A 23,894-nucleotide genomic window follows, 5' to 3' on the forward strand; every position below is an offset into this window, starting at 1 on the left:
ATGTTAACAGGAACACTCTGAGTATTAGATGTTGACGGAACAGCAACAGGTAATGTAACATTACTAAAGGAAATATTATCTGCATTAACAAGTTTGTCATGACATTCATTACAAACAGCTGGAGGAACAGATACCACAAGTTTACAGCAAATACACTTAACTTTGGTAGATCCAGCGCCAGGCAGCGTTTTTCCAGAAGTATCTTCTGACTCAGTGTCAATCTGGGACATCTTGCAATATGTAATAGAAAAAACATATAAAGCAAAATTGATCAAATTCCTTAAATGACAGTTTCAGGAATGGGAAAAAATGCCAGTGAACAAGCTTCTAGCAACCAGAAGCAATAAATAATGAGACTTAAATAATGTGGAGACAATAGTGGCGCCCATATTTTTTAGCGCCAAAAAAAGACGCCCACATTATTTGGCGCCTAAATGCTTTTGGCGCCAAAAATTACACCACATCCGGAACGCCGACACTTTTGGCGCAAAAAAAAGTCAAAAAATGACGCAACTTCCGGCGACACGTATGACGCCGGAAACTGAAAAAAAATTTTGCGCCAAAAAAGTCCGCGCCAAGAATGACGCAATAAAATGAATTATTTTCAGCCCCCGCGAGCCTAACAGCCCACAGGGAAAAAAGTCAAATTTTAAGGTAAGAAAAAAATTGATTTATTCATATGCATTATCCCAAATATGAAACTGACTGTCTGAAATAAGGAACGTTGAACATTCTGAGTCAAGGCAAATAAATGTTTGAATACATATATTTAGAACTTTATATAAAAGTGCCCAACCATAGCTTAGAGTGTCACAGAAAATAAGACTTACTTACCCCAGGACACTCATCTACATGTAGTAGAAAGCCAAACCAGTACTGAAACGAGAATCAGTAGAGGTAATGGTATATATAAGAGTATATCGTCGATCTGAAAAGGGAGGTAAGAGATGAATCTCTACGACCGATAACAGAGAACCTATGAAATAGACCCCGTAGAAGGAGATCATTGAATTCAAATAGGCAATACTCTCCTCACATCCCTCTGACATTCACTGCACGCTGAGAGGAAAACCGGGCTCCAACCTGCTGCGGAGCGCATATCAACGTAGAATCTAGCACAAACTTACTTCACCACCTCCATAGGAGGCAAAGTTTGTAAAACTGATTTGTGGGTGTGGTGAGGGGTGTATTTATAGGCATTTTGAGGTTTGGGAAACTTTGCCCCTCCTGGTAGGAATGCATATCCCATACGTCACTAGCTCATGGACTCTTGCTAATTACATGAAAGAAATGACCAGCTTTCATTCCAGGGTCATTTATTTAAGGCACTCTAGCATATCAAGGAAGAGAGAGATGTTAGAACTTTCAATGGTATTTTATGGGGGGGAAGTCATTAAAAGAAATGTATAATGCAAGGTTTTATTTTGCTTAAAAGTCAAATGGGAATTCAGTTTTGAGTTTAAAGGTCTTAATTAGGTGATGCTTGATTTCTATGTTGAAAAGGATGATGACAATAGCCTTTATCAAGGTAAACCACAAGTCCTTTAAAAAAAAGGTATTAACACACTTCTAAGTGAACAAGCTAAGAAAACTGGTTGACAATGGCATGCATTCAGTTGGCCAACGATACACCAGTTTACCACCGGCTCTTCATAACCGATAGCAACAAAATTAGTGTAACTGTCATACTACAGAGGAAGGGCCATATCTTACCATTGGGTTTTAGAAACTTTTTTGCATGCAGGTAACTCTCTAGCATCCTCTCATTAAACAGCATGTAGCCCATGGGTTCTGAGATAATGATGTCCACCTGCTCTGGGAGGGACACTTCTTCGACTTTTCCCGGTATCACGACAATGCGATCAGGCAGATTATTACTTTTCACCAACAGCTAAAAGATATCAAACAAAGGAATTAGATTATGAAATGCACCATTTTCTTAATACACCAAGCTCCCTATTTGTTAACAATAACACTTTAAAATATAGGGTGATCGATCTCACCTCTGCATGCTGAGCCATTGAACTAGCTTCCACTGCATATACTTTGCGGGCACCAGCCTGAACTGCAAAGAATGACAGAATACCAGAGCCACAGCCTACATCCAAGATCACCTAACAGAAAACAAGAGAAAGAAAAACAAGTTAATGATTAGAGTGCAGACCGTATTTGCACAAGAGAGCGCACCTTACAGTTTTGCTCACCTTGTCTTTGAAGTCAGTGTGGTTCTGTAAGATTGCTCTCTGGTACGTCCCTGTTCTGACATAATCCTGCATCATGTTTTGCTGCTGTGATAAATAGCCATAAAACTGCAAAAGGAAGAGGAGAGTTGTTTTTTTCCCCCCTTGAAAATAAGTTAATCAAGTCATTGCCGTTACATCGCCTCTCTCACAAATGGTTTTCAAACAGCTTTGTTTTAGAAATTCATCTAGGACAGGATGGTCTCACGCTCTCCACTCTGGTGACATGATCTAAGACATTTCATCAGTACTGCAAGGTCTTAAAGAGTTTTAGCTTGAGAGCTGTTTATCGATATAGAGTTCTGGATGTGAAGGAGACACCTGTATCGCAATATATAATAAAAAAAAAATAAAAAAAAAATTACAGATTTTTCTCTATGCTGGGGAGTTTTTGATCGGCCCATAATAGAAATCCATTACGTAGCTGTGTACCCATGACTGACTCACTATGGTTGATTACACTCTGCTAGTTCGGAGGTAAACAGTGAAAGGCGGCTGCTCCTTTCACCTGAGAAAAATTTGATTTGCCAGCCAGGTGGCATTATGCAGTAGCCAGGTGGGGGCAGATTAATACTTAGCATATCTTAATACACATATATATATATATATATATATATATCACAAATAAATTGCATCAACCAGCATTAGTAACAATAATTTCTTCAACAAACATTCAGCTTAAAGTGACAGTCATTTTGGAAACACTGTTTAAAAACTTACCATTGTCATTAATGTTTTCACAATTGGCATCTATTAATTATTTTTTGGTGTTCTGAAGTTATTTAACTTTGAAATTCTGAACCTTTCCAGTACCCTCAGAAAACAGCAAGGGCAGTCGTGCAACGGATATGTGCCACTGCAAATACGCACATGGCCAGAGTTGGCAGCAGGATTCAGAGAAGCACAGGAGAATGCACCAATCAACAGCTGAGCCGTTCTCTGAATCAAGTGCATGGCTCAGCTGTCTCCAAGGCAACGAGCAAGCGTCCTTCCTTCAGCACAATCTCAGTGCTGTTAGTTTAGTTAGTCTGCTGTGAGAGCAGCAGCATATTAGCTTTTTTTTCTAAACCAAGTTAACACAATGCTGTAGCTCTTAAAATAGAAACGGCTAATATCACTGTACAGTTTGCCCACTGCCTAAATCAACTATTTAGGTGTCAGCTTGCAAATTTTATTTGCCCAGTTTGTACAGCTTTTTAAAGTGATGTTAAATCTTGGCATTTTTGAAATGCTAGGATTTATCAGTGCTATAAATAAAGGGGAACTTTCAGCATGGAGTTTATGTCGAGCCGAGTGCCTCTGGCCACCCATGGCAAAACTATATTCCCTCAATTAGGTGCTTTCTACCTCTTAACCAATAGCGTGCTAGCCATCTGGCATAATGCCAAAAGGCAAGCACGGCTAGTGGCTAAGAGGTGGAAACGGCACCTCACTGAAAAATAGCCTATTGTCGTGGGGCGGCCGGAAGGCGCTCAGCTCTGCATAAACTCGCTGCAAATAAAGGAACTTTCAGAATTAACGTAGTATTTTTTTTAAACTTCATGAATGAAAACAAAATATGCTTACCAGATCATTTCCTTTCCTTCTGCATGAGGAGAGTCCACGGCTTCATTCATTACTTGTGGGAATACAGAAACTGGCCACCAGGAGGAGGCAGACACACCAGCCAAAGGCTTAAATACCTCCCCTACTTCCCTCATATCCCAGTCATTCTGCCAAGGGAACAAGGAACAATAGGAGAAATATCAGGGTACAAATGGCGCCAGAACAAAAATTTTGGTCCGCCCAACGGAGAAAAACGGGCAGGGGCCGTGGACTTTCCTCATACAAAAGGAAAGGAAATTATCTGGTAAGCATAATTTAGGTTTTCCTTCTTAATATGAGGAGAGTCCACGGCTTCATTCATTACTTGTGGGAAACATATACCCAAGCTATAGAGGACACTAAATGAAAACGGGAGGGTACCACAGCCTGCAAAACCTCTCCCAAAAGCTGCTTTAGCCAAAGCAAAAACTTGTAATATTTTGAAAGGTATGTAAGAAAGATCAGGTAGCCGCCCTACAAATCTGCTCCATAGGAGGCCTTCTTGAAGGCCCAAGATGAAACCACAGCTCTATTTGAATGAGCCATAATCTTCCGAGGAGGTTTATGTTGTTTCGTTGTCTCATATGCCAAGCGAATAATGCTCCTCAACCAAAAAGATAAGGAAGTGGAAGAGGCCCTCTGCCCCCTACGCTTTCCAGAATAGACCACAAACAAAGACTAAGTCTGTCTGAAATCCTTCGTAGCTTGAAGATAGAACTTCAAAGCCTGAACCACATCTAAATTATGAATCAACCTTTCCTTCGAAGGAGGAGGATTAGGACACAAGGAAGGAACCACAATCTCCTGACTGATGTTGCGATCAGAAACGATCTTAGGCAGAAAACCCAATCCAGTATGAAGAACAACCTTATCAGCATGAAAAACTAGGTAAGGAGGCTCACATTGCAAGGCCGCCATCTCAGACTCTGCGTGCCGAAGCAATAGCCAGTAGAAAAAGAACCTTCTAAGACAGTAATTTAATGTCAACCAAATGCATAGGCTTAAACTGAGCCCTCTGCAAAACTTTCAAAACTAGATTTAAACTCTAAGGAGGAGCGGTAGGTCTAAACACAGACCTGATTCTAGACAGAGCCTGAACAAAAAACATAATTTATGCTTACCTGATAAATTTCTCTTGTAGTGTAGTCAGTCCACGGGTCATCCATTACTTATGGAATATATCTCTTCCTAACAGGAAGCTGCAAGAGGATCACCCAGCAGAGCTGCTACATAGCTCCTCCCCTCACATGTCATTCATTCATTCGACCAAAGCAGACGAGAAAGGAGAAACCATAGGGTGCAGTGGTGACTGGAGTTTAATTAAAATTTAGGTCTGCCTTAAAGACAGGGCGGGCCGTGGACTGACTACACTACAAGAGAAATAAATTTATCAGGTAAGCATAAATTATGTTTTCTCGTTAAGTGTAGTCAGTCCACGGGTCATCCATTACTTATGGAATACCAATACCAAAGCTAAAGTACACGGATGAAGGGAGGGACAATGCAGGAACATTAAACAGAAGGAACCACTGCCTGAAGTACCTTTCTCCCAAAAATAGCCTCCGAAGAAGCAAAAGTGTCAAATTTGTAAAATTTTGAAAAGGTGTGAAGCGAAGACCAAGTCGCAGCCTTGCAAATCTGTTCAACAGAGGCCTCATTTTTAAAGGCCCAGGTGGAAGCCACAGCTCTAGTAGAATGAGCCGTAATCCTTTCAGGAGGCTGCTGTCCAGCAATCTCATAGGCTAAACGTATTATGCTACGAAGCCAAAAGGAGAGAGAGGTAGCCGAAGCCTTTTGACCTCTTCTCTGTCCAGAGTAAACGACAAACAGGGAAGAAGTTTGACGAAAATCTTTAGTTGCCTGCAAATAGAACTTCAGGGCACGGACTACGTCCAAATTATGCAAAAGTCGTTCCTTCTTTGAAGAAGGGTTAGGACACAGTGATGGAACAACAATCTCTTGATTGATATTCCTGTTAGTAACTACCTTAGGTAAGAACCCTTTTCTAAACCCCCTTTTCTAAACCATATCTTATGGTAAATTTTTCTGGTAACAGGCTTCCTAGCCTGTATTAAAGGTATCAATAACCGACTCCGAGAAGCCACGCTTTGATAGAATCAAGCGTTCAATCTCCATGCAGTCAGCCTCAGAGAAATTAGATTTGGATGGTTGAAAGAACCCTGAATTAGAAGGTCCTGTCTCAGAGGCAGAGACCACGGTGGACAGGACGACATGTCCACTAGGTCCTGCGTGGCCACGCAGGCGCTATCAAAATCACCGAAGCTCTCTCCTGTTTGATCTTGGCAATCAAACGAGGAAGCATCAGGAATGGTGGAAACACATAAGCCATGTTGAAGACCCAAGGGGCTGTCAGAGCATCTATCAGCACCGCTCCCGGGTCCCTGGACCTGGATCCGTAACAAGGAAGCTTGGCGTTCTGGCGAGACGCCATGAGATCCAGATCTGGTTTGCCCCAACGAAGAATCAGTTGAGCAAAGACCTCCGGATGAAGTTCCCACTCCCCCGGATGAAAAGTCTGGCGACTTAGAAAATCCGCCTCCCAGTTCTCTACGCCTGGGATGTAAATCGCTGACAGGTGGCAAGAGTGAGACTCTGCCCAGCGAATTATCTTTGAGACTTCCAACATCGCTAGGGAACTTCTGGTTCCCCCTTGATGGTTGATGTAAGCCACAGTCGTGATGTTGTCCGACTGAAATCTGATGAACCTCAGAGTTGCTAACTGAGGCCAAGCTAGGAGAGCATTGAATATTGCTCTTAATTCCAGAATATTTATTGGGAGGAGTTTCTCCTCATGAGTCCATAATCCCTGAGCTTTCAGGGAGTTCCAGACTGTGCCCCAGCCTAGAAGGCTGGCGTCTGTTACAATCGTCCAATCTGGCCTGCGAAAGGTCATCCCCTTGGACAGATGTGGCCGAGAGAGCCACCATAGAAGAGAATCTCTGGTCTCTTGATCCAGACTTAGTAGGGAGGACAAATCTGAGTAATCCCCGTTCCACTGACTTAGCATGCACAATTGCAGCGGTCTGAGATGCAGGCGCGCAAATGGTACTATGTCCATTGCCGCTACCATTAAGCCGATTACTTCCATGCACTGAGCTACTGACGGGTGTGGAATGGAATGAAGGACACGGCAAGCATTTAGAAGTTTTGATAACCTGGCCTCTGTCAGGTAAATTTTCATCTCTACAGAATCTATAAGAGTCCCTAGAAAGGGAACTCTTGTAAGTGGTAATAGAGAACTCTTTTCCACGTTCACCTTCCACCCATGCGACCTCAGAAATGCCAGAACTATCTCTGTATGAGACTTGGCAGTTTGAAAACTTGACGCTTGTATCAGAATGTCGTCTAGGTACGGAGTCACCGCTATGCCTCGCGGTCTTAGTACCGCCAGAAGTGAGCCCAGAACTTTTGTAAAGATTCTTGTAGCCGTAGCTAATCCAAAGGGAAGAGCTACAAACTGGTAATGCCTGTCTAGGAAAGCAAATCTTAGGTACCGATAATGATCCTTGTGAATCGGTATGTGAAGGTAGGCATCCTTTAAATCCACTGTGGTCATGTACTGACCCTCTTGGATCATGGGAAGGATGGTTCGAATAGTTTCCATTTTGAATGATGGAACTCTTAGAAATTTGTTTAGGATTTTTAAGTCCAAGATTGGTCTGAAGGTTCCCTCTTTCTTGGGAACCACAAATAGATTTGAATAGAATCCCTGCCCGTGTTCCGTCCGCGGAACTGGGTGGATCACCCCCATTAGTAAAAGGTCTTGTACACAGCGTAGAAACGCCTCTTTCTTTATTTGGTTTGCTGATAACCTTGAAAGATGAAATCTCCCTCGTGGAGGAGAAGTTTTGAAGTCCAGGAGATATCCCTGAGATATGATCTCTAACGCCCAGGGATCCTGGACATCTCTTGCCCAAGCCTGGGCGAAGAGAGAAAGTCTGCCCCCCACTAGATCCGTTTCCGGATAGGGGGCCCTCTTCACGCTGTCTTGGAGGCAGCAGCAGGTTTCTTGGCCTGCTTGCCCTTGTTCCAGGACTGGTTAACTTTCCAGCCCTGCCTGTAACGAGCAACAGCTCCTTCCTGTTTTGGAGCGGAGGAAGTTGATGCTGCTCCAGCCTTGAAGTTACGAAAGGCACGAAAATTAGACTGTTTGGCCTTTGATTTGGCCCTGTCCTGAGGTAGAGCATGGCCCTTACCTCCCATAATGTCAGCTATAATTTCTTTCAAGCCGGGCCCGAATAAGGTCTGCCCTTTGAAAGGAATATTAAGCAATTTAGATTTAGAAGTCACGTCAGCTGACCAGGATTTAAGCCATAGCGCTCTGCGCGCTTGGATGGCGAATCCGGAGTTCTTAGCCGTAAGTTTGGTTAAATGTACGACGGCATCAGAAACAAATGCGTTAGCTAGCTTAAGTGTTTTAAGCTTGTTCATAATTTCATCCAATGGAGCTGTGCGAATGGCCTCTTCCAGAGACTCAAACCAGAATGCCACCGCAGCAGTGACAGGCGCAATGCATGCAAGGGGCTGTAAGATAAAACCTTGTTGAACAAACATTTTCTTAAGGTAACCCTCTAATTTCTTATCTATTGGATCTGAAAAGGCACAACTATCCTCCACCGGGATAGTGGTACGCTTAGCTAAAGTAGAAACTGCTCCCTCCACCTTAGGGACCGTCTGCCATAAGTCTCGTGTGGTGGCGTCTATAGGAAACATTTTCCTAAATATGGGAGGAGGGGAAAAGGGCACACCAGGTCTATCCCACTCCTTGCTAATAATCTCTGTAAGCCTTTTAGGTATAGGAAACACGTCAGTACACACCGGTACCGCATAGTATCTATCCAACCTACATAATTTTTCTGGAATTGCAACAGTGTTACAATCATTCAGAGCCGCTAATACCTCCCCTAGCAATATGCAGAGGTTCTCAAGCTTAAATTTAAAATTAGAAATCTCTGAATCCAGTCTCCCTGGATCAGATCCGTCACTCACAGAATGAAGCTCTCCGTCTTCACGTTCTGCAAACTGTGACGCAGTATCTGACATGGCTCTCACCTCACCCGCACGCTCTGTCCTTAACCCAGAGCTATCGCGCTTGCCTCTTAATTTTGGCAATTTAGATAATACTTCTGTCATAACAGTAGCCATGTCTTGCAAAGTGATTTGTAAGGGCCTCCCTGATGTACTTGGCGCCACAAAATCACGCACCTCCTGAGCGGGAGGCGAAGGTACTGACACGTGAGGAGAGTTAGTCGGAATAACTTCCCCCTCGTTGTCTGGTGATAATTTCTTTACATGTAAAGATTGACTTATTTAAAGTAGCATCAATGCAATTAGTACATAAATTTCTATTGGGCTCCACATTGGCCTTTAAACATAGTGAACAAAGATTCATCTGTGTCAGACATGTTTAAACAGACTAGCAATGAGACTAGCAAGCTTGGAAATACTTTTCTAAATTAATTTACAAGCAATATAAAAAAACGCTACTGTGCCTTTAAGAAGCACAAAAAGCTGTCACAGTTGAAATAACAATGAAGCAAAATAGTTATAGCAACCAATTTTTCACAGTAAATGTATTAAGTTAGCAAAGGATTGCACCCACCAGCAAATGGATGATTAACCCCTTAATACCCAAAAACGGATTAACAATTTAATAATTAACGTTTTTCTCACAGTCAAAACACACTGTCACAGGTCTGCTGTGACTGATTACCTCCCTCAAAATGAATTTTGAAGACCCCTGAGCTCTCTAGAGACGATCTGGATCATGGAGGATGAAGTAGAGATTGTGACTGAATTTTTACTGCGCAAAAAAGCGCTAAAATAGGCCCCTCCCACTCATATTACAACAGTGGGGAAGCTCAGAAAACAAAGATGGCCATGTGGTAAAAGTCATGCCCCAATAAGTTTTATCACCAAGTACCTCACAAAAAACGATTAACATGCCAGTAAACGTTTTAAACATACATTTGAAAAGTTATGAAGTGTTATTAATAAGTCTGCTACCAGTCGCTTTTACTGCAGTTAATACTGAAATAATGTATGAGCCTTAACAGTATTTTCAGAGTCAATTCCATTCCTTAGAAAAATACATTCAGTGTACACACTCATCAGCCTAATACCAGTCGCTATCACTGCATTTAAGGCTGAACTTACTTTACATTGGTATCAGCAGTATTTTCTCAGTCAATTCCATTCCTCAGAAAAATAATTACTGCACATACCTCATTTGCAGGGGGGCCCTGCATGCTATTCCCCTTCTCTGAAGTTACATCACTCCTCAGATGAGAACAGCCAGTGGATCTTAGTTACGTCTGCTAAGATCATAGAAAACGCAGGCAGATTCTTCTTCTAATGCTGCCTGAGAATAAACAGCACACTCCAGTGCCATTTAAAATAAACTTTTGATTGTAGAAATAAACTAAGTTAAAAAACACCAAAGACCTCTCACAGCGACCTATCTAGTTAGGCTGCAAGAGAATGACTGAATATGACATGTGAGGGGAGGAGCTATTTAGCAGCTCTGCTGGGTGATCCTCTTGCAGCTTCCTGTTAGGAAGAGATATATTCCATAAGTAATGGATGACCCGTGGACTGACTACACTTAAGAGAAAAAGACTGCACATCAGGAAGCACAGCGAGCCGCTTGTGCAATAACAGATAAAGCCGAAATCTGTCTCTTTAAGGAACTAGAAGCAAGGCTCTTCTCCAAACCATCCTGGTTGATGGTTGACCTTATGCCAGGGGAATCAACGCTCTTCACACCAGAAGTAGGTACTCCCCACTTTGTGATAGATGCGACAGGTGGCTTTCTAGCTTGAATGAGAGCATCAAATCACTCAGGAAAATCTCTCTTGGTTAGGACTAAGCGTTCAATCTCCACACAGTCAGCCTCAGAGAATCTAGATTCTGATGAACAAAAAGGACCCTGTTCCAGCAGAACTCTGCGACAAGGTAATCCCCTTGGAGGAGACTAAGACATCCCCACCATGTCCGCAAACCACATCCTAAACGGCCACAATGGAGCAATTAGAATAGCGGAAGCTTGCTCCTGCTTGATGTGAGCTACTACACAAGGGAGAAGTGGTAACGGTGGAAAAATGTAAACTAGGCTGAACCTCCAAGGCACTGCTAATGCATCTATCAGCTCTGCCTGAGGATCCCTGGACCGCGACCCTTATCTGGGTAGCTTGGTATTGAGTTGGGACGCCATGAGATCTATCTCCGGCATCCGGCATCCCACATCTGTTGCAAATCTCCACAAACACCTTGGGATGGAAAGACCATTCCCCCGGATGAAAGGGGTGTCTGCTGAGAAAATCCGCTTCCCAGTTATGTACACCCGGGATATGGATCGCTGACAGCGAGCAGTTGTGGACCTCCGCCCATACCAGAATCCGAGATACTTCCCTCATTGCTAGGGAGTTCCTCGTCTCCCCCTGATGGTTGATGTAAGCCTTTGAGGTCATGTTGTCCAATTGAAATCTGATAAACTGGGACGTACCCAGAAGTGTCCAAGCCTTCAGAGCATTGAAGATTGCTCGAAGTTTCAAAATGTTGATCGGGAGAAAAGATTCCTCTCAAATCCACAGGCCCTGTGCCCTCCTGGCACCCCAAACAGCCCCCCATCCTGATAGACTTGCGTCCACAAGTCACAATCTCCCAGGATGGTCTCAAGGATGTCTCTTGGTGATATGGACAGAGCCACCAGGAGAGCGATTCTCCAGAGAAATCTGTTGTGACAGATCCAAGTGGTCGCCTTTCCACTGACTCGGCATGCACAGCTGAAGAGGTGTGAGATGGAATCGATGGCGAATGGAATGATGTCTATGCTGGACACCATGAGCCCAATTACCTCCATACACCGGGCCACAGAGGGTCTTAAGGAGATCTGCAGGGCAAGACAATTAGAAGTAATTTTGCAACGTCTCTGGTCTGTAAGAAATATCCTCGTGGATATGGAATCTATAAAATCGTACCCAGGAATTCCATACTGAGAACCAGAGAACTCTTTTCTAAATTTATCTTCCATCCATGAGATCAAAGTAGTAGAAAAGCCCTTGAATGGTCCTCTGCCAGCCGACAGGATGGAGCCTGAACCAGGATGTCGTCCAAGTATGGCGCTACTGCTATACCTTTGGTTCTCGCCACCGCAAGTAGAGCCTCCAGAACCTTCGTAGAAACTCTTGGGGCAGTAGCTAGACCAAATGGAAGTGCAACAAACAGGAAGTGCGGGTCCAGAAACACGAATCTTAAGAACTTTAAGTGATCCTTGTGTATTGGAACATGAAGGTAAGCATCCTTCAAGTCCATCGTAGTCATGAACTGTCCCTATTGAACTAAGGGCATAATGGACCTTATCGTCTCCATCTTGAACAATGGGACCGACAGGAACTTGTTTAAGCACTTTAGTTCCAGAATCGAGTAAATGTACCATCCTTCTTTGGGACCACCAAAAAGGTTGAATAGTACCCCAGACCTCTCTCTGCTAGAGGTACCTGTACAATTACACCCAGGGAGGAGAGATACCTCACGCACTCTAGAAAAGCTTGTCGCTTTTTCTGGTCTTGAAGACAGGTTTGATAAGAGGAATCTGCCCCTGGGTGGATGAGATTTGAAACCTATCCTTTATCCCTGAGCAATGACCTCCAGAAACCAAGGGTCTTGCACATCTCCAAGCCAAGCCTCCACGAAGAGAGATAGTCTGCACCAAACACGATCCATTGATGGATCAGGGGCCGCCCCTTCATGACGATTTTGCTTCGGCAGGCTTCTTGGTCTGCTTGGATTTATTCCAAGACTGAGACGGGTTCCAAGTTCAGGCTTCAGAGGGCTGCTGGCGTTGGGATTTATCCTAACGAAAATTAGGACCCTGTCCTTTAGGTTTATTCTTCTTATCCTGCGGTAGAAAGGCACCTTTGCCCCAGTGACCGTGAATATGATTGAGTCCAGGCCTGGACCAAAAAGAATATTAAGAGAAAGTAATCTAGACTTTGAAGTCATGCCCGTAGACCAAGACTTCAGCCAGAGTGCCCTACGGGCTAGAACAGAAATTCCTGATGTCTTGGCATTCAGGCAAATAATCTGCATATTTGCATCACAGATAAAATAATTTGCTACCCTCAAGGTCTTAATTCTTTCCTGGATCTCGTCAAGGGGACTTTCCATCTCGATCATCTCCAATAACGTTGCACCAGTAGGTAGCGGCTCCAGCCACCACAGCAACTGCCACTGCCAGTTGAAACAAATACCCTGTGTGCTGAAAAATCCTTCTTAACAGTTTCAAGCTTCTTATCCATGGGCTCCTTAAATGACTAACTATCCTCCAGCGGGATAGTAGTGCACTTAGCAAGTTGGAGATAGCTCCATTCACCTTAGGGACAGAACCCCACAACTCCAATTGAGAGTCCGGAACCGGGAACAATTTCTGAAAGAAAGGGGAAAAAGAAGACCCAAGTCTCTCCCATTCATTCTTAATATTCGCCATCTTTACAGAAACCGGGAAAGTCTGTGGCACCACCCTGTCCTCATAAACCTTACCAAGTTTAGGAATAGAAGGTTCCTTGGGTAATTTAGGTTCTGGAACCTCTAAAGTAACAAACTTTCTTTAACAGAAAGCGTGAGTGTTAGATCCTAAATCTAAAGTCTGGTTCCTCCGCAGCCAGAGGTTTAGAGGCAGCAGGTTCCGACCCAGAAAGAGCATCCTCTGAAGTATCAGGCCTGTCAGCAGATAATCTTGTATCAGATAAATCCAACAAGTTGGTAGATGACCCCTGGGAAGGATAGCAATATTTGACCTTTCACTTGCGCTTAGCAGGGCGAGGTAAAGCACCGAAGGCTGCAGACACTGCCGTTTGTAGCTGTTCAGTAAAGTCTGGTGGTAAGAGGGCCCCTCCCGAAGGAGGATTAGCAGTGCAATGGGAAGCTGCATGTGTAATAGGAGATGACAGCAGGGAACACACCCCACAGGACGGAGACCCCTCAGAGGTGGACGGCTCAGTGGTAATAAACATCTTGGTTTTCTTAGATATAAGTACTTTATCAAGGAATGTGGAACATAATTGAGCAGGTGGGTATACCGAAGCCTCACAATAAAAGCAGGTATTAGATTTTGGAAAAGAGGGAGTACCCTCTAAAGTATCAGAGTCCTCCATAGCTTGCGCTTTTAAGATGGACTATAGAAAAAGATAAATGGCACCTTTATGCCCCCAATGGCTGGGGCACTCACCACCTCCTATGACCCAGGCTCCACAGAGAATCCGCTTCGTCTCCTGTAAACCACACGGTCAGGAAAGATGAAATCAGTGTGACCACACCCAGTCAGGTAGAAGCGGGTCAAATCGAACAGACCGAGCAGCTATCCAAAACAAGTGAAAACTGAATGTTCCAACATCTGCCTGAGCCTCATCTCACACATGTTGCAGCATAAAACAAAGCAATTATGTGTAAATTACCCGTTCAATAATCCCCTTCCGGAGATATTAACCTTTGATTCCATACAGATGAAAAGGAGTCACACTGTGCCCTGTCTTCTTGCGTTATCATACGTGTATAAACACACAGCCTCTCAAGTTTGACAGTCTTGTAGCATCACTCCTGACATGGACTTGAGTGTTAGAAGCAGGCAGTGAAACTCGTCAGCACTAATTGCTTAGGAACCGTTAATACGAGTCTGGATGGTTTCACAGACTCTCACCCTGCATCTCCAGACTTTTGTCAATGCTCTCACTGAGAGGCTGTCAAGACTACTTAAAACTCCAGTCCCATTCCAAAGGGTACTACCCTCCATAAGGAACTACTCCATAACTTCTGACACTTCTCTGTGCCATCCTCCTGTGAAGAAAGGCAAAGAATGACTGGGATATGAGGGAAGTGGGGGAGGTATTAAAACCTTTGGCTGGGGTGTCTCTGCCTCCTCCTGGTGGCCAGGTTCTGTATTCCCACAAGTAATGAAGCCGTGGACTCTCATATTAAGAAGGAAAATCCATTTTATTTATAGCACAGGTAAGTCCTAGCATTTCAAAAATGCCAGGATTTACCATCACTTTAAAAAAGCTGTCAAAACTGGGAAAATAACATTTGCAAGCCGACACCTAAATAGTTGATTTACCATTACGTTAATGATTAGGCAGGGCATGGAATCCTGGCTTTAACAGATCTATTCTCTCAGAAGCTAACCACGCCCTCTACTCCTTTGCTGCATGTTATCTGACAGGATGGGTAAATTATGAGTAAAAATGGGTTAAATCTTCTTGCACTTTAATACACACATCTCTTCTTCCCAGAAGCTGGTGTCAAATATCATGCAGCAGACTGGGTTGCTCTGTCAGTCAGTGTTTTAACACCGAATATGCTATCTTCTCTGCAGGAGAAAGCAAACTAGGTAAAAGGTTTTTCAAAGTTGTGTTAGTTGTAAAAAAAATAGCTATGTAGCACTGAGCAGAGCCATGTGCACAGAGCTTTGTTTATCAATTGCGACAGCAGCATTTAATACAATTTGCTTAAGAAATAAATGGAATCTAATGCTGCTGTCTATAGGTTTGCACTATAGACAGGATAACTTCTTTCTTTGGGAGCTTGTCTCCTCGTCTTGTCTCTAGCTCAGATTTGTACGGACCTGCATGCAGCTTCACAGTGAGAGCAAAATAATCTACAAAATTGCCTTTAGATAACATTGGCAGCTTCTGCTATAGTACTTTACAGAGCAGTATGAAAGTTGTTTAATTATGCTGCCTGCACTACCATGGCTCAACAGGAAGTAACTGCTGATTGGACCACAGACCTAGTGTGGAGAAAGAAAAATAAATAAAATTGAGGGACACTTGGAGCTATGACGAAATGGACTATTTTCTCCCTAAAAATAGTGAATATTTATTATTTTTATACTAGTTTCATTTCAGTTTAAAAGCCATTCACATATACTTTGTGCAAAGTAGTAAACGTAAATGGTTTTTTTTTTTTTTTTTTTTAAAAAGGTACTTTTATTTATAAATTAGAAAGTTGTTTAAAATGGTGAGCTCTATTATCCTGTTTCATTTTCTTGGTATCCTTTGTTGAAGGAGCAGCAATGCACTACTGTTAGCCAGCTGAACACATCTGGCAAACCAATGACAAGAGGCATATATGTGCAGCCCCAATCAGAAGCAGCAATGCACTCACTACTGGGAGCTAGCTTCTGAGACAGCCTAGGTACGCTTTCCAAGAAAGGATACCAGAACAACTTCGATTAGATAAAGTAAAATTGCATGCCCTGTCTGTCTAAAACGTCTCTTTAGTATTAGATTACATTTTAGACAGGTAGTAAGTAAAATCAGCCTAGTGGTGTGCCCATTAAAATAGGCCCTAGCTAGAACACTAAGGTAAAAAAAAAAAATTTTTAAAAAACTAAAACATTATTTCAACTATATGTGTGACAAACATTTTTGCACGTTTGTTTTCAGTAATTTAAAACCATTAAGACAATTCAGTATGTTCCCATTTAAAATTAAGACAAGCTTATACCATGTATCTTTTTCTTAAAGGAAAAAAAAAGTCACAAGTCATACTTGCTCATAATGTAGCAATCAACAAGCAAGAGTAACTGACCTTTCAATTAAAGAAGGTGGAAGTAGACTAAAGTCCCACTTTTTCAGGTTGGTATAAGACCCCCCCCCCTCCTCATTTCTGCCACATGCCATTCTTATAAGGACAGTAAAACAATAAAACAAATTCTAGTTTAGCATCTTTAGCATTTTTTTATGTTACATAGTTCTAGACTATGTGCAGAATTATATAACAAGGATAACATTTTGTATGAAAAAAAAATAATCAAAGTAACTTATTTGAAGGCTAAAACTATACTTACCTAGTAAGCAAAGCCACTTCGGCATTGCAGTTTTTTAGTTTTTTTTTTTGTTTTTTAAACAAAACTAGTGTGTCACAGGCTTGTTTAATCATAGCACACATGATCGCACCATTCAACTAAGTGTGAGGTCCCGCACTCAGTAAAGCAGCAGATAGCTTTACCTCGCGCCGCGCCGCGGGGGGGCTGTGACGTAGTCAAATGGTGTGATCATGCACAATGTGATTAGACAGTGAGCTTGTGACATGCTAGTTTAAAAAAAAAGACAAAATCCACCCCAAAGAGGATGGTTTCACTTACTACAGTCCTATAAGCCACCACTTGCATTAAGGTGAACAGACTGTACAGAAAAACAGGAATGATGTCTTTTCCATAACACAGGTAAAATAAGCAGTGCAGTACATACACCACTGCTAGCAAACACTACTTTTACTATGTCATAGTTTTGAACATAAAGTAATATTGTGACACAGAACCACCTATTAATCAAAAGATTCAAAGTAAGGGGAGAGTTTGTATGTGGCTTTGCATACCTGGAAGTACTGCACTGCAGAAGATTCTTCTGTCCGCTCACTGAAGACACTTTTCTCAATATGACATTGACAATTCTTAATGAGGTTATAGAAAGAGCAGAAATCTGGAAGGGATAATAGGAGCCATGGTATTCATATAAAAATAATCCCCAATTAATATAAGGTTTTAATAAAGATTATGAAAGGCCCAGAGTACTGTAAAAACTAAGCCCCTCACATTTGAAATGATCAAAAGCATGCCCATCCAAATAGGCTAAGCTTATAGGAAGAGCTCTCTCCACATAAACAAAGGCCAATACTTATCTTGGGTACGAGCCTTAATAAGCACTAATACTTTAAAGGGACAGTGTACCCTAAAATGTTCTCCCCTTTAATTTGTTCCCAATGATCCATTTAACCTGCTGGAGCATATTCAAATATGACACTACTATAAAGTGCACAATGTTCCTTTAAAGTATATGAGAGAAAGAGAGAGAGAGAAAGAGAGAAAGAGAGAGAGAGAAAGAGAGAAAGAGAGAGAGAGAAAGAGAAAGAGAAAGAGAAAGAGAAAGAGAAAGAGAGAGAATGAAAGAGAGAGAGAATGAAAGAGAGAGAGAATGAAAGAGAGAGAGAATGAAAGAGAAAGAGAATGAAAGAGAGAGAGAATGAAAGAGAAAGAGAGAGAATGAAAGAGAAAGAGAGAGAATGAAAGAGAAAGAGAGAGAATGAAAGAGAAAGAGAGAGAATGAAAGAGAAAGAGAGAGAATGAAAGAGAAAGAGAGAGAATGAAAGAGAAAGAGAGAGAAAGAAAGAGAAAGAGAGAGAATGAAAGAGAAAGAGAGAGAATGAAAGAGAAAGAGAGAGAATGAAAGAGAAAGAGAGAGAATGAAAGAGAAAGAGAGAGAATGAAAGAGAAAGAGAGAGAATGAAAGAGAAAGAGAGAGAATGAAAGAGAAAGAGAGAGAATGAAAGAGAATGAAAGAGAAAGAGAGAGAATGAAAGAGAAAGAGAGAGAATGAAAGAGAAAGAGAGAGAAAGAAAGAGAAAGAGAGAGAAAGAAAGAGAAAGAGAAAGAGAGAGAAAGAGAGAGAAAGAGAAAGAGAGAGAAAGAGAAAGAGAGAGAAAGAGAGAGAAAGAGAAAGAGAGAGAAAGAGAAAGAGAGAGAAAGAGAAAGAGAGAGAATGAAAGAGAATGAAAGAGAATGAAAGAGAATGAAATTGAATGAAAGAGAATGAAAGAGAAAGAGAGAAAGAGAGAGAGAGAGAGAGAGAGAGAAAGAGAAAGAGAGAGAAAGAGAAAGAGAGAGAAAGAGAAAGAATGAAAGAGAATGAAATTGAATGAAAGAGAATGAAAGAGAAAGAGAGAAAGAGAAAGAGAGAGAAAGAAAGAGAAAGAGAGAAAGAGAGAGAATGAAAGAGAAAGAGAGAAAGAGAGAGAATGAAAGAGAAAGAGAGAAAGAGAGAGAAAGAGAGAGAATGAAATTGAATGAAAGAGAAAGAAAGAGAAAGAAAGAGAGAGAAAGAAAGAGAGAGAATGAAAGAATGAAAGAGAATGAAAGAGAGAGAATGAAAGAATGAAAGAGAATGAAAGAATGAAAGAGAGAAAGAAAGAGAATGAGAGAAAGAGAGAGAAAGAGAGAAAGAGAGAGAAAGAGAGAGAATGAAAGAGAGAGAATGAAAGAGAATGAAAGAGAAAGAGAGAGAAAGAGAGAGAATGAAAGAGAAAGAGAGAAAGAGAGAGAATGAAAGAGAAAGAGAGAAAGAGAGAGAATGAAAGAAAGAGAGAAAGAGAGAGAAAGAGAGAGAAAGAAAGAAAGAGAAAGAGAGAGAATGAAAGAGAAAGAGAGAATGAAAGAGAATGAAATTGAATGAAAGAGAATGAAATTGAATGAAAGAGAATGAAAGAGAAAGAGAGAAAGAGAGAGAATGAAAGAGAAAGAGAGAGAATGAAAGAGAAAGAGAGAGAATGAAAGAGAAAGAGAGAAAGAGAGAGAATGAAAGAGAAAGAGAGAGAGAGAGAAAGAGAAAGAGAGAGAAAGAGAGAATGAAAGAGAGAGAATGAAAGAGAAAGAGAAAGAGAGAAAGAGAATGAAAGAGAAAGAGAGAATGAAAGAGAAAGAGAGAATGAAAGAGAAAGAGAGAAAAAGAGAGAGAATGAAAGAGAAAATGAAAGAGAAAGAGAGAGAAAGAGAGAGAATGAAAGAGAATGAGAGAGAAAGAGAGAGAATGAAATTGAATGAAAGAGAAAGAGAGAGAATGAAAGAGAAAGAGAGAGAAAGAGAGAAAGAAAGAGAATGAAAGAGAGAGAGAGAGAATGAAAGAGAGAGAGAGAGAATGAAAGAGAGAGAGAGAGAATGAAAGAGAGAAAGAGAGAGAATGAAAGAGAGAATGAAAGAGAATGAAAGAGAGAATGAAAGAGAATGAAAGAGAGAATGAAAGAGAATGAAAGAGAAAGAGAGAATGAAAGAGAAAGAGAGAGAATGAAAGAGAGAGAGAGAGAATGAAAGAGAGAGAGAGAGAATGAAAGAGAGAGAGAGAGAATGAAAATGAAAGAGAATGAAAATGAAAGAGAATGAAAGAGAATGAAAGAGAAAGAGAGAGAATGAAAGAGAAAGAGAGAATGAAAGAGAGAATGAGAATGAAAGAGAAAGAGAGAGAATGAAAGAGAAAGAGAGAGAATGAAAGAGAAAGAGAGAGAATGAAAGAGAAAGAGAGAGAATGAAAGAGAAAGAGAGAGAAAGAGAGAATGAAAGAGAATGAAAGAGAGAATGAAAGAGAATGAAAGAGAGAATGAAAGAGAATGAAAGAGAGAATGAAAGAGAATGAAAGAGAAAGAGAGAGAATGAAAGAGAAAGAGAGAGAATGAAAGAGAAAGAGAGAGAAAGAGAGAGAAAGAGAATGAAAGAAAGAAAGAGAATGAAAGAGAAAGAAAGAGAATGAAAGAGAGAGAGAGAGAATGAAAGAGAAAGAGAGAGAAAGAGAGAAAGAGAGAGAATGAAAGAAAGAGAGAGAATGAAAGAGAAAGAGAATGAAAGAGAATGAAAGAGAGAATGAAAGAGAATGAAAGAGAAAGAGAGAATGAAAGAGAAAGAGAGAGAATGAAAGAGAAAGAGAGAGAAAGAGAGAAAGAGAATGAAAGAGAAAGAAAGAGAATGAAAGAGAATGAAAGAGAGAGAGAGAGAATGAAAGAGAAAGAGAGAGAAAGAGAGAATGAAAGAGAATGAAAGAGAATGAAAGAGAGAATGAAAGAGAGAATGAAAGAGAATGAAAGAGAATGAAAGAGAAAGAGAGAGAATGAAAGAGAAAGAATGAAAGAGAAAGAGAGAGAATGAAAGAGAAAGAATGAAAGAGAAAGAGAGAGAATGAAAGAGAAAGAGAGAATGAGAGAGAATGAAAGAGAAAGAGAGAATGAAAGAGAAAGAGAGAATGAAAGAGAAAGAGAGAATGAAAGAGAAAGAGAGAATGAAAGAAAGAGAGAGAATGAAAGAGAAAGAGAGAGAATGAAAGAGAAAGAGAGAGAAAGAGAGAATGAGAGAGAATGAAAGAGAAAGAGAGAGAATGAAAGAGAAAGAGAGAGAATGAAAGAGAAAGAGAGAGAATGAAAGAGAAAGAGAGAATGAAAGAGAAAGAGAGAGAATGAAAGAGAAAGAGAGAGAATGAAAGAGAAAGAGAGAGAATGAAAGAGAAAGAGAGAGAATGAAAGAGAAAGAGAGAGAATGAAAGAGAAAGAGAGAGAATGAAAGAGAAAGAATGAAAGAGAAAGAGAGAGAATGAAAGAGAAAGAATGAAAGAGAAAGAGAGAGAATGAAAGAGAAAGAGAGAATGAAAGAGAAAGAGAGAATGAAAGAGAAAGAGAGAATGAAAGAGAAAGAGAGAATGAAAGAAAGAGAGAGAATGAAAGAGAAAGAGAGAGAATGAAAGAGAAAGAGAGAGAAAGAGAGAATGAGAGAGAATGAAAGAGAAAGAGAGAGAATGAAAGAGAAAGAGAGAGAATGAAAGAGAAAGAGAGAGAATGAAAGAGAAAGAGAGAGAATGAAAGAGAAAGAGAGAGAATGAAAGAGAAAGAGAGAGAATGAAAGAGAAAGAGAGAGATTGAAAGAGAAAGAGAGAGAATGAAAGAGAAAGAGAGAGAATGAAAGAGAAAGAGAGAGAATGAAAGAGAAAGAGAGAGAATGAAAGAGAAAGAGAGAGAATGAAAGAGAAAGAGAGAGAATGAAAGAGAAAGAGAGAGAATGAAAGAGAAAGAGAGAGAATGAAAGAGAAAGAGAGAGAATGAAAGAGAAAGAGAGAGAATGAAAGAGAAAGAGAGAGAATGAAAGAGAAAGAGAGAGAAAGAGAGAATGAAAGAGAATGAAAGAGAGAATGAAAGAGAATGAAAGAGAAAGAGAGAGAAAGAGAGAATGAAAGAGAATGAAAGAGAGAATGAAAGAGAATGAAAGAGAAAGAGAGAATGAAAGAGAGAGAGAGAGAATGAAAATGAAAGAGAATGAAAGAGAATGAAAGAGAGAATGAAAGAGAATGAAAGAGAAAGAGAGAGAATGAAAGAGAAAGAGAGAGAATGAAAGAGAGAGAGAGAGAATGAAAGAGAAAGAGAGAGAAAGAGAGAAAGAGAGAGAATGAAAGAAAGAGAGAATGAAAGAGAAAGAGAATGAAAGAGAGAATGAAAGAGAATGAAAGAGAGAATGAAAGAGAATGAAAGAGAGAATGAAAGAGAATGAAAGAGAGAATGAAAGAGAATGAAAGAGAGAATGAAAGAGAATGAAAGAGAGAATGAAAGAGAGAATGAAAGAGAATGAAAGAGAGAATGAAAGAGAATGAAAGAGAGAATGAAAGAGAATGAAAGAGAAAGAGAGAATGAAAGAGAAAGAGAGAGAATGAAAGAGAAAGAGAGAGAATGAAAGAGAAAGAGAGAGAATGAAAGAGAAAGAGAGAAAGAGAATGAAAGAGAGAAAGAGAATGAAAGAGAATGAAAGAGAATGAAAGAGAATGAAAGAGAATGAAAGAGAAAGAGAGAGAAAGAGAGAAAGAAAGAGAATGAAAGAGAAAGAAAGAGAATGAAAGAGAAAGAAAGAGAATGAAAGAGAGAGAGAGAGAATGAAAGAGAGAGAGAGAGAATGAAAGAGAAAGAGAGAGAAAGAGAGAAAGAGAGAGAATGAAAGAAAGAGAGAGAATGAAAGAGAAAGAGAGAAAGAGAGAGAATGAAAGAAAGAGAATGAAAGAGAGAATGAAAGAGAATGAAAGAGAGAATGAAAGAGAATGAAAGAGAGAATGAAAGAGAATGAAAGAGAATGAAAGAGAGAATGAAAGAGAATGAAAGAGAGAATGAAAGAGAAAGAGAGAATGAAAGAGAAAGAGAGAGAATGAAAGAGAAAGAGAGAGAAAGAGAAAGAAAGAGAATGAAAGAGAATGAAAGAGAGAGAGAGAGAATGAAAGAGAAAGAGAGAGAATGAAAGAGAAAGAGAGAGAAAGAGAGAATGAAAGAGAATGAAAGAGAGAATGAAAGAGAGAATGAAAGAGAATGAAAGAGAATGAGAGAGAATGAAAGAGAAAGAGAGAGAAAGAGAGAGAAAGAGAATGAAAGAGAGAGAAAGAGAATGAAAGAGAAAGAAAGAGAATGAAAGAGAAAGAGAGAGAAAGAGAGAATGAAAGAGAAAGAGAGAGAAAGAGAGAATGAAAGAGAAAGAGAGAGAATGAAAGAGAATGAAAGAGAATGAAAGAGAATGAAAGAGAATGAAAGAGAATGAAAGAGAATGAAAGAGAATGAAAGAGAGAATGAAAGAGAAAGAGAGAGAATGAAAGAGAAAGAGAGAGAATGAAAGAGAAAGAGAGAGAATGAAAGAGAAAGAGAGAGAATGAAAGAGAGAATGAAAGAGAGAATGAAAGAGAATGAAAGAGAATGAGAGAGAATGAAAGAGAAAGAGAGAGAATGAAAGAGAAAGAGAGAGAATGAAAGAGAAAGAGAGAGAATGAAAGAGAAAGAGAGAGAATGAAAGAGAAAGAGAGAGAATGAAAGAGAGAATGAAAGAGAGAATGAAAGAGAATGAAAGAGAATGAGAGAGAATGAAAGAGAAAGAGAGAATGAAAGAGAAAGAGAGAGAATGAAAGAGAAAGAGAGAGAATGAAAGAGAAAGAGAGAGAATGAAAGAGAATGAGAGAGAATGAGAGAGAATGAAAGAGAAAGAGAGAATGAAAGAGAAAGAGAGAATGAAAGAGAAAGAGAGAATGAAAGAGAAAGAGAGAGAATGAAAGAGAAAGAGAGAGAATGAAAGAGAAAGAGAGAGAATGAAAGAGAAAGAGAGAGAATGAAAGAGAAAGAGAGAGAATGAAAGAGAAAGAGAGAGAATGAAAGAGAAAGAGAGAGAATGAAAGAGAAAGAGAGAGAATGAAAGAGAGAGAGAATGAAAGAGAAAGAGAGAGAATGAAAGAGAAAGAGAGAGAATGAAAGAGAAAGAGAGAGAATGAAAGAGAAAGAGAGAGAATGAAAGAGAAAGAGAGAGAATGAAAGAGAAAGAGAGAGAATGAAAGAGAAAGAGAGAGAAAGAGAGAATGAAAGAGAATGAAAGAGAGAATGAAAGAGAATGAAAGAGAAAGAGAGAATGAAAGAGAGAGAGAGAGAATGAAAATGAAAGAGAATGAAAGAGAATGAAAGAGAGAATGAAAGAGAATGAAAGAGAAAGAGAGAGAATGAAAGAGAAAG

At 40.4% G+C, this 23,894-nt stretch overlaps 1 protein-coding gene across 2 annotated transcripts in view; it reads right to left on the reverse strand.

Annotated features, from left to right (window-relative positions):
• The window catches only part of LOC128663521 (histone-arginine methyltransferase CARM1), a gene marked incomplete at its 3' end in the record, with an annotated part of 67,964 nt that overhangs the window by 16,039 nt on the left and 28,031 nt on the right, over positions 1-23,894 (reverse strand). For both annotated transcript variants that reach the window (XM_053717889.1, XM_053717888.1), the window contains 4 exon segments: positions 1,714-1,891; positions 2,004-2,114; positions 2,205-2,309; positions 17,220-17,323. In XM_053717889.1, the coding sequence (XP_053573864.1) occupies positions 1,714-1,891; positions 2,004-2,114; positions 2,205-2,309; positions 17,220-17,323 (498 nt within the window).

Source organism: Bombina bombina, chromosome 6 (assembly GCF_027579735.1).
Source record: "Bombina bombina isolate aBomBom1 chromosome 6, aBomBom1.pri, whole genome shotgun sequence".
Classification (NCBI taxonomy): Eukaryota; Metazoa; Chordata; class Amphibia; order Anura; family Bombinatoridae; genus Bombina; species Bombina bombina.